At 47.9% G+C, this 11,190-nt stretch overlaps 1 protein-coding gene across 1 annotated transcript in view; it reads right to left on the bottom strand.

The window, feature by feature from the left end:
• Positions 1–7,731: 7,731 nt before the first annotated feature.
• The window catches only part of WNT11 (Wnt family member 11), a 23,095-nt gene continuing 19,636 nt past the window's right edge, over positions 7,732–11,190 (bottom strand). The window contains exon 5 of the mRNA XM_009637143.2: positions 7,732–7,906. Within this exon, the coding sequence (XP_009635438.1) occupies positions 7,732–7,906 (175 nt within the window). The remainder of the gene's footprint in view (positions 7,907–11,190) is intronic.

The following is an 11,190-nucleotide window of genomic DNA, read 5'->3' as shown; positions in this document are numbered from 1 at the left end:
CAAAGCGGACAGTGGGCTTGGATGGCTTGATTTTCTTTGGAACTCCATGGAAAGTAACTTCTTTAGTTCCCTTGGAACTATGTGCAAATCCCAAGATGAAAATGTTCCCTCTAATGGAGAGAAGGGGAAAAAGTAAACCTAAGCAGCTACACTTGCATGTTTACAATGCTTGATTTCATCTGTTGATTTTCATTGTTTTATTTGGAAGTGTCTTTAAGCGATTTACGTACAATAATAGATGCCAGCTGTAATCATCTTGGGTATAGGAGTTATATAGCATCATGCTCTGATGCTAACAGTCCAGCTAGGCTTAACAACTAATTAGCTTGGTTTATAACAAGACCAAACATCAAAAGAGAAGGACCTCTATGCCAAGCATCAGGCTAAGGATAAATCTCATCCAAATCCTGACATCTGCTGTATGGATGTCACGCTAACTCCCAATGGACACGCTTTATCTTACGCCTCTTTGGAGGCACACCACGTTTCTAGCACTCTAGAAATATCTTTATTGACAGTGCAGGGAGCTGAGGACAACTTGCTGAGCAACCCGTGTGCTGCCAGAGGAGGTCATTTCCTCCTGGAAGAGTTAATTCAAGAGCTTGGGACTTTTCACTGAGGTCCTCTTTAACTCTGAGTTATTTCTTGGTGATTTGGGGCTCTAAGGACCAGATCTGGATGTGTGACCTGACCGATGTGTGTCAGTGGCAGTTATGAGGCAGGATTAGCCCCATAGCTTTGCAAAGCTCATTTTTGAGTGTCACCCAACATGTTGGTCCATGGTGGTCCTGGAAGAGCCCTTGGGATCAATGCTTCGGAGGGAAGAAAGCATCCTTGAGCTTCACCAAGCAAGTATCACCAGATGCAGGGGTGCAATTCAATTGCTTAAATGCCAGTGTTATTTGAAATGCCCTTGGGTGGACGATCCTCTTGAAAGGAATTGCCTTGATGTTCCTCTTCCAGCCCTGGTGGGCAGGGCACTCCTGTGGGGCCAAGGTCACCCTGAAGTCCTGTGAAAAACCTTGAATGGCACCACATGCTTCAACTGCAGACTGCCGAGAGGAACCCCACCTCCAGCGGAGGAAGAGTTATGTGTGGGGGTTAGGGCGAGCTGGAGAGTTGTGGCTGCCTTAAATCAACCAATTCTTTGCAACTGTCAGCTTGACGCTTTTATGTCACACCAAGGGCTGCTCCTTAAGCATGGATATACAGGGAGTTGCTAGCCATATTTTCCCACTTTTCCCAAACGCAAAGATACTTCCAGCTCACACAACCCACCCCACCACCCCCCCTCGCAGCTTGCACGCTGCCTGCAGCAAGGAAGGAAGCACCTGCAGAGGTGAGCACCAAGGTGGTATTTTAATCTGTCCAAGCCAGATGAGGAGAGCAGCCCTGGACAGAGCAGGAGTTTAGAAAAGAAAACAGTTTTCCTGCCTGAGCCTGGCCCTGGTCAACATGTGCAGCACTTTGTAAAATTAATTGCATATTGAGCAGGTAGCAGAGTGGAAAGGAGCTGCAGGTGGTGCGTGTTTTCAGTGCCTGCCTGCAGCAGAGAAAGGTTTGGATGCTCCTGTGCACGATCGACCTCCTGGACCTGGGGGAGCATTTTTTTGGAGATATGCCCACTGGTTGGTTTTGTTTGGTGATGCAGTTGCTGCTATTACTGACTTTTAGAATGACCCAGATTATAGCATCTCACCCTAAATTTCAAGCTATTATCCTAAATAACGTCAAGCTGTTATCCTAAATAGCTTGGCATTTGGGATGAGATGCTATAATCCTGAATAGCTTGAAATTTAGGATAAGAAACAATGGAGATGGATGGAAGCCCCCTAGGATGATGGACTTAAACTCTCTCTTTCCTTTGAAATTCAGTATGGATTTTGAGAAAGCAGCCAGTCCTCAAGGATGTTGAAGTTGAGCGGTCACACACCCCTAGAGCTTCAGACAAACCTGGGGTGGTGAGCCCACAACCTGAATCGCAGAATCACAGAATCATAGAATCACAGAATCACAGAATCATAGAATGTTTTGGGTGGGAAGGGACCCCTAGAGGTCACCCAGCCCAACCCCCCTGCAGGGAGCAGGGACACCGCTAACCAGATCAGGTTGCTCACAGCCCCATCCAACCTGGCCTTGAATGTTCACAGGGATGGGGCTTTACCTGTTTACCTGTTTATATTTTATGGTCCCACCTTCGCTCCAGCCTGGATTCACCATTCACCCACCACTGAGCAGCGCCACAGACCCAATCCCAGACCGAGTGAATTTGGGGCCCAGCGTTAAAAAATCTGAAAGAAACGCGGGTCTCCATTTTAAAAAGCCCGTGTTTGTCAGCAGTTACCACTTAGAGAGAGATCTGAGATATCGATAACTGGCCTTCACGGGATTTGGTCCTCCAACGTTTTCAGTGCTTTGGCCCTGATCCAGAAAAACACTTACACACGTGTTTAGCCTTAAGCGTGCGAGCCGTCCCCGTTGGAGTTGTTGCTGTGTTGTACGAGCAGGCAGACTCACAAAATAACCCAGCCCACATCAATTTTTAGGTCCGAAGCTCGTCCCCACACGGATGGGCAGCACCAGAGCCCCAGCATGGTGTTACGGATCCGGTGGCTTTCTCATAAGCTCTGCAGCCTTTGCAGCATTTCCCTTCACGTCCCAGCTCCTGGAATCGTGCAATTACGTGATACCCTCTTCTGCCTTTTTTATTTTCTTAAGTGAAATTTTGAGGCCATGTGGTTCTGGTGAATACCTTGAAAAATTCCACTTAAAGGAGGGAAAAAAAAATTCCACACAACCGAGAAAGGATCTTTAAAATAACTCATTTCATCTTTACAATACAGACAAAACACAGTCCACTTGCTCTGAACAAAAAGCAAATAAAAACGATCCGCAATGCATACCATTGTGATTATTTTTATTATTATTGTTGCTCTTAAAATTAGAAAACAAAGCTAATGCTGCTTCCCTGAACTGGGGGGGAACTTTTGCTCTAGAGGAACAAACCACGGCTCTGCTGAGATATTGAATCAAACTCTGGCTGACTGGTGAAACTAGTCCCAAGGGGAAAACAAAACAAAACAAAACAAACAAAAAAAACCCCCATGTTGTACACGTTAAAGTCATTAATCTCAGGTGGATTTTAAGTTTCCTGTTCTTTCTTCCCCTCTCCCAAATCTTGTCTTCTGCTCCGTCTCCCAGATGTAGAGGACAAAGTCATTCCTGTGCTGGCTCCCATCTGCTCTTGGAAGCCAAGCGATGGTGTTTCGTGACCAATGCAGGGAAGGCAAATCCTTCCTGGTGGGGTGAGGGTGTCAAGGACAAGAGACCCCAAGGCTGAATTTTCCTCTTACTCCCCACATCCCCGAGTACCTTCAGAGCCTCCTCCCAGCATCTTCTCCAAGCAGGTAGCCCAGAGCTGGGCAGCGCAAGCCCAGCTCACTTGGAGGACGCCAATGGTTGTCTACGGGGATCTGTTTTCTAGCAGGAAAAGGCACGGTCCCTCCAGGACTCTTTTATCACTTCCCTGACAAAACCACTGCTAATTTTACTCAGATTTTTGCCTCCTCCCCCCCACCCCTCCCTTTCCCCTCAAGTAAGGGCTTTCGTAGCTGCACACGAAACACTCGTGGGCTGCCTGCTTTGGCGTGGTTACAGTATTTTCCGTTTTGCAGACTAAACAAAACAATCAGATGAGAGTTTTCTGTAATGAATGTCATTTGCCTACCTCAGGGAGAAACCTAAATGATACAAAACTGGAAGGGGGCGAGGGTGGGGAGGGATTCATCAAAAATATAAAGCCAGCTGGATGCACGTGAGGTCTAAATCCTCAGATTCAGAAATAGCATTAAGTCCAAACTGTTTTATTAAATCACGCGTATTTTGTCAAATGAATAAATGTTACAAAGCCACCGACATAATACTTTTCAGGATGGCTTGCCCTTTTCCCTCAGGGGTAATAGTGTAACATTTTGAATTAATAGTATTTATGGGAATATATCAGCTGTATTTTCCCAGCTAGGGTAAATCAACAGAGCTGTGTAGTAGGACATGGAGCTGGACCAAATTATACCGGCTGTTAGGATCTGGTAGGGCATAAGAGAGGGAACTGTAGCATCACCTGGCAGAGACATTCGCAATAATTAAAGCCGTTGCATTTAAAAGCTGAAAGACCTCAGTGTTTCGGAGCAAAGCCTTGAAAACGGGTTGTGGAGGGGGTGGGGGAGGGAAGGACACTGGTACATGAAGGTCTTGCTCTGCCGTTAGGGTTGTACGTTCCTTGCTAAACTGGTTCGTGACAAATGTTGTCCCAAATATCCTTCAGACCACACATGCACAGGAGATAATTTGGCAGCTACATTTTGGACTCCTGTTGCACCCAGCATTGCAATGGAGAGCAAGGGCACTTCTGGCCTCTGTGCGCTTTGCTGCTGATGCCAGAAGGAAAGCGTCAGAGCCAGGTTGCAAGGAGCAAGATGCACCATGAGTTGCTCCACCAGTACAGTCCCATGTTATAGACTCTTTTTCTATTCCTTGTATTAAAAGGAAAAGAAAACAGAAAGCACCGCCTCCCTCTCATAGAAAGCCATTTTCTGGAAAATGAGAAAATGCCTGGCCATCAGGAGGGAGATGACCCTAATTTGCTGGATGAAGCAGGGCTGTGGAACAAGGGAGGCTGCAGTTTATCAGACTGTGCCCTGTGCATGACTCTTGTCTCGGTAAGGTCCATCACTCTCGGCACGTTTCTAAGCCACTCTGGAGAAGGACCCTGAAATACAGGAGTTATATTGGTGTCATCGTGTTAATTCATAGACCAACAGCCTAGGACATGGGTTGGGGCCACATGGACTCTTAGCCCAAAGACGCAAAATTCAGATGAAGCCTGGGATGGATTATCTAGAGGAGCCAGCAAAGATTTTCAGCCTGGATTCCCCAAACTGCAAACTTCCAGACACTGCAGCCATTTCAGGCTGGCATCTCCAGTAACGGGCAGCTGTGGGCAGAGGCAGACACGAAGCGTGAGGTACCACGGTGGCTAAAGGTCTGCTGAGGGGTCATTTCCCACCTGATGGACCTGCAGACGCCTGGTAAGCTTACCCACATCTTTTCATGCTCTGCAAAGTTATGGTTTCTTCTGACATGCGAAAAGCAGCCGAGGAACATGGGCCTGACACCGGAGGACTGAAATGCAGCTGAAAACGATGTGCGTATAGAGCATTTCTTCCATCTTGCTATTTTTTTGCCAAGCAGAAAGACTCAGGACATCAGCAAGGGAGCAAGAAAAAGAGTCATTACAGAATAGCATTGCAATGCTCAAATTTTTCTTCGGTCAAAACATCCCTGCCTTGTTGGCTTCATCAGAAACTGGAAATAAAAATAAAATTCCTTAAAAGAATGAAAGTAGACTGTTTCTTTACATGTCAAACGAAGCCAAATGCTGGCTTTGGAGAGCAGTGGGATTTGTGCCACCGGCCTGTCTGCATGTCAGCCTAAAGACACCCACCGCTCATCACGCCGCACTGCGGAGACGTTTTAGTCCACCAGCTTTTATGGGGTGACAATAACACAAACCACTGACAAACTACCAAAAGGCCTCTTTTTGCCTGCTCGTGGCTGGGGGAGGGAAGGAGGCGAGGAGACCAAACCCGTTGCAGCAAAGCAAAGTAGCTGAGGAGTACAAAATATCTCTAATTTTGCTCTATAGCCTGCAATGCTTTTCTCCTCCAGCTCTCCAGGGCTGCTCAGAGGCATGTCAGAGGCATTGCCTCCTAGGGAGCAGCTGGGTGGGGAAAAAAAAGGGTTTGGAGGAAGACTGTGGTGTTATGGACGTGTTTTCCCCTAGGAAAGTGTCACTGTCCTCCCTCATTTGTGTAGGAGTGATTTTGTGGCTGCTTACAGCACTTTCTTTAGGGAACGGGGTGCCCAAAAAATGATCTGAAGGACCTCACAGGCTTTGCCGCCTTCTGCTCCTGGAGCAGACGTCCTTCTCCAATGTCACCTTTCCTAACAGGGATGCAGAACTGGATGCCCATTGGGAAAAAAAAAAAAAAAAAAAGAGCAAGAAAGGGAACCTAACCTAAGCCAAAAAATCCAATGCACAGCAACTGCTGCAACATGCAGGAGTAAGGAGCAAACCGCCCATGAGATGTCTTAGTCACGTTTGTTATTATGCTTCTTGGGGGCACTGGGTTTTTTTACTGATGAGAGTGATCGCTGATATAAAAAGCAAAACAAGAATGGTGACTCTTCCTTTCTCCAAGTGCTCTGTTTCATTGTCTTGACTGTATCTTGGCTAATTCTGCTCAAAATGAAGAGGCTGGGGAGACGGGGAATAAAGGAACTCATCTATCCCACGCCAGCAAGTGCCTCGAGCCATGCTCTTCTCCCGTCCTTGGGAGGGAAAGCAGGGTTGCTTTCCAAGTAGGAGAGCGAAACATAATAATCTAACATTTTGCTGTTGCACCAGTAACTTCAGCCTTTATTTCATACTATTGTTAATGCTTGTTTATAATATAGAGATATATTTATGTAGGAAGTAGAGTAGACGAAAGCGCAAGATATATCTTATAAATATTTCTGTATGTCCGCATACAAAAGAAAATATGTACAGCCACAGATAGTGGTTCTCTGCTGTGTCAGGGCAGGGCCACGTGAAGGACCGACACGTTCCCACTCCTTTCTGCGGGGAATAGCGGCTGCCCTGCATGGCTGCACTCCCTACAGCCGGGGCTCGACCCGCTCCGCTCTCTGCAGTCTCTTGGGGCTGGGCCGATAGTTTTGCAGGGGGGAAAGAGGCAGCGGCATAATTCCCTAAGGATTTGATGGCCCAACGTGGCAGCACATTGGTGACTAAGAGCATCACGCCCAAAGGGCAAGAGGGGAAGAGAGCAGGAGCTGGGGTTTGGGTTTTTTTTTTTACTTTCCCCACTGGGTTTTGACTTCACGTTGTTAATTTATCCTAATGGCTCCACTACGACCTTGTGGCCCCCATGAAGCCCTTCTCAGGGTACCCTATTCTCGCTGCCTCCGGCATCCCACAGGAGTTTTTGCATGGCTGAATTTGAAACCCCCATCCAGCCTGGAAAAAAATCACGGACAGCTTTTCCTGCAGCAGTAACTTCAAAGTTGCAGACCTGCATAAAAGAAAAGTTAAAATGAGTTGTTCATTTCAGGGGATCGACTTGAAATCTTTATCATCCGGAGTGGATGCTTCCATGCTAAAAATTAAGTCTTTGGCAACAAAGGCAGTTATTGCTGAAAAGTTGCAGCGTTTTCCCATCTGGGCTGGTCCTAATGCAGGCTCAGTACCTGTGCTAGAAGGCATAGGCAGGTGTTTTCACACCTTAGCTATTTTCAAACAAGAGTTGCTTTTCTTCCCTGGGGGAAAGTTTCTACTTTTGTTTCTCAAAATGCTAAGGCACTCGATGGCTGGACATCATTGGCAACCGTAGGAAATATTTTGGAAGAGATACCATCCCAAATGAGTTTTTGACTTCTCAGAGAGCATTTTATTGGTGGGGGGAAACATTTGTGGGTTTGGTTGGGTTTTTTTAAGGGCCTTATTTTTACTGGTGTGATTGCTTGTTTTTTTTTTTTTTCCTCCTACCATCTTTCTTCAAGTCTGTGTCTTTACAAGATAAGCGACGGCTAGTCGGGGAAATGTTTTCTCTTCTCTGAATAGTGCTGGGGTGCCACTGGCATCTCAGCTCCCGGGCAGAGAGAGGAGGGTTTTCATTTGCACACATATCTCTCGACAGTCCTCTCGCACTTTTTACAGGTCACGTAGCAGCACCAATGGTACTTGCAGTGGCACCGCTCCACCACTTTGTCCATGTAGGGGTTGTAGCCTCTGCCGCAGCACATCAAGTCGCAGCTGTCGCTCCCGTTGGAGGTCTTGTTGCATTGCCTGGAAGAAAGAAAATGCGGTGAGCATGGGCAGGTCCCTGCAGGGCTTTCCCAAACCAGTGTTCTGCCGTGGCGCTGGGGCCTGGCAGCTCTGCAAGGCGCTGGGTGAAGCCAACACGGTTGCCTCTCAGCTACAGCAAGCACGTGGCAGGGGTGAGCACCCAGCCAAGCAGCCCTCTACACCCGCAAGGGAGGCAGGGCGAGCCCCAGGGCTGCACGCACATCACCTGCTCTGATGCCCAGGATTGCACTTGCATCACCCACTCCGACACCCAAAATGACATTAAACTCCTGTTCTGACTCCCAGTTTGGGCTTAGGGGCATTCAGGACCTAGCTCCCGTACACGCAGGCAAGCGAAGCTATCGCGACACCTCCACCAGAACAAGAACTCGTAGTGCCTAGCAATCTGTATTCCCAGGCAGGCTCCAAAGCTGTCTGAAAGGAGCTGGAAGAAGACAATACCCTAAAGAACAAACACCGGTGTTTGTCCAACACTACCTAACCTGAAAAGGATGGAGGAGGAGCCCTGCAGGCACAGAATATTTGCACAGGCTCCGTGCCACAGCCGATACCAGCAGAGCCGGACTCTGCACTTTCCCCCCACCAAGTGTCTCCCAGCACAGCATGAGCGGCCGGGGAGCTGGCCCTACAACACCCCGAGTCGTGACCCAGGAGCACACGGGTTGGCAGGAGCACAGTGTAGGATGACAAGTCACCAAATATCACATGGACTTCCACTGCTTGTTTTGCTTCTGCTTTTAATTAAAGCCAGACTTGTCAGGATAAGTCAGCCATTGTGTGGGGTTCCCTCACTTTGTCGGCCTGCAGGTGGCTGGCTTGAGGTTTTCAGAAGTAACTCATGCATCGGGGAATCTCTTCCATTGATCTGTTGATCATGGATCCCCAGCCATTCTCAAAAACCAGCTAACTCATTTGCCTAAGATACTCCAAGTTGGGTCACTGGACGTGATAGTGCAACAGGCATTGAGTTTTGGATGAGATTAAGCATGTTGTAGAGATGTCGTTTCTCCATAGGCTGTAAAGATAACCTGGCGGGGAGCGTTCATGTTTGGTCAGATGCTTGGCCACTCAGATCTCATGATGCACCCAACGCCACGGAGCTGTGAACTTGATGGAGTCTTGAAACTACTGTAAGACAGGCAGTTTGGAGAGTGGAGGGAATTGCTGACATCTCTCCTAAATCTTATTCTGCATTGTTATTTTGGACAGAAGGCTGGTTTGGGGCAGGGGAAGGAAAGAGGAGCATGAGTCGGACTCTTGAGCTGACTCCATTAGTAGATGAAAACAAATCCATTAGATTTATAGGAATTCCTCATGAGGTAATGCTTTAGGAGGTTACGGGATTAATGAGGTGTTGAGATTTTATTCTTGTTCTTCCCTTATTTTTTTCTGACTCAGGCGGGCCTCATGTTTGTTATTTCTGACTTGCATTCCTCTCCATGTTCAGTGTTTAAAGGCCCTCCCTGCTCCCCCTCATTCGGGAGTGTGTGTAAATATTTACAAACCTTTGAAAGCCTCTGCCGAAGCCGAAGTCTGCAACCACACTGAGCGTGTTTGCCTAACGCTGAACCAAAGGCGTTGTTATTGCCCCTGTGAGCTGGGGCCCCTCCACCAGGAAACCTCTGAATGACTCCTCATAAATGTATTAGTAAATGCATTAAATATTCGGAGCAAAGGTTCAAATATAGGCATGTTGACAAGAGGGGAGGGTATTTGACAACCTTACTCAGCTTCACCGGTGGATGGAAAGGTTGTTGCCCGCAGGTTCACCTAGGGAGGATGGGGAGTCTGCAGAAGCGCAGTGATGGATGTGCAGTGCATCCATGCCACCTCGTGCTGAGAGCTCATTAAAATGGCCAAGAAAAGGAATACGGGTCCACTCTGATGCTAGTTCACCATTGAGGACATCCACTCCCCAAATGTACAAAGACCCTGACAATCAAATTTACCCCATTCAAACAGAGAGCAAAACTCTTCTACCTGCTGTACTGGGACATGGGACTATCCCTTTCCTTGCACCCACTCCTCCAGTTTGCAAAAAAAAAAGTGGATCTACAAGGAGATACGCCTTTCTATAGCTGTCTCCATCCCATCCAGCTTGAAGTAAAGAAAGGAAAAAACCAAAATCTTCTTATTAAAAAATCCCAAAGCTTCCCTCAGTTTTGGATAAAGGAACAGGGACATTCTGGATGGATGGGTTAAATAGCCAAAACAAAGCTTTCGACCCCATCCTGAACATAAATGGGCTTCTGGAAAACTTCCCTGACAGTGCCACTAACCAGAGATTTTGTTTTCTGTTTTAAAGTGTAGGCCTGGGTGAATTATCTTTATTTTTCTTCACACAAGCTGAAACAGAGGTAGTTTCTCAGATGTATCTATACATACAAAAAGCAACTGGGGAAAGAGAAAGGAGCCCAAAGACCAGAGTTTACCCACAGAAGCTGCCCCCGAGCATCTGCTTTCAGAGCCCATGGCTGTGATCTCACCAGGCACCCTGCTGATGGGTTAAGTTCAATCTCATTTGTTTTGGGCTGGGTCCAGCACGATTCCAGCAACTCAGAGAAATGCCCTCCTCCCGAGCCTCAGAGAGAAAATACGAAGGCAGGCGATTGCATCTTAACACAACACCATAACCTCTAGAAGCACTTGGAAGACCAGTGAAAAACGATGCTTCGGCTGTAATCCCAGCCAAGGTCCTGGCTCAGGAACAGGCTTTCACATTGTCACAGTGCTTCTTCCTTCTTTATGCAAGAAGGGAGGTGGTCAGCCCTGCTGACTGGACTAATCCCACTCAATATGCCTGTCCAAAATCTCCCCTTTCCAGCCCTCATTTGCAGAAACACTGTGGTACATCGTACAGCCTCATCGTGGGGGCGGCTCCTCGGCAGAGGTGGTGAATGACATCTCAGCACTTCTAAGAGCCTTCACCCAAATGGAGAGGCTAAGCCATCTCACAGTTACCTCCTGGGGGATTTTCATTTTAAAAGCTATGGGGACATGTCAAAATTTCATTGTGGATCCCAGTTCACTTCTGTCCCATCAGCAGGTATTGTGCCCCTGTCCTGGGCACTGGTGATGCCTCCCCTCAAATGCTGGGGTCAGGGTTGGGCCCCTCCCTCCCTGAAGGACCTGGGGGGGCTGGAGCGTGTCCAGAGAAGGGCAGCGGAGCTGGGGAGGGGGCTGGAGCCCCAGGCTGCTGGGGAGCGGCTGGGGGAGCTGGGGGTGTTCAGCCTGGAGCAGAGGAGGCTGAGGGGAGCCCTCAT

This window comes from Egretta garzetta, unplaced genomic scaffold (assembly GCF_000687185.1).
Source record: "Egretta garzetta isolate BGI_Z169 unplaced genomic scaffold, ASM68718v1 scaffold323, whole genome shotgun sequence".
Taxonomy (NCBI): domain Eukaryota; kingdom Metazoa; phylum Chordata; class Aves; order Pelecaniformes; family Ardeidae; genus Egretta; species Egretta garzetta.
Note: the sequence above shows the minus strand (reverse complement) of the source record. Positions and strands in the feature narration are given on the sequence as shown.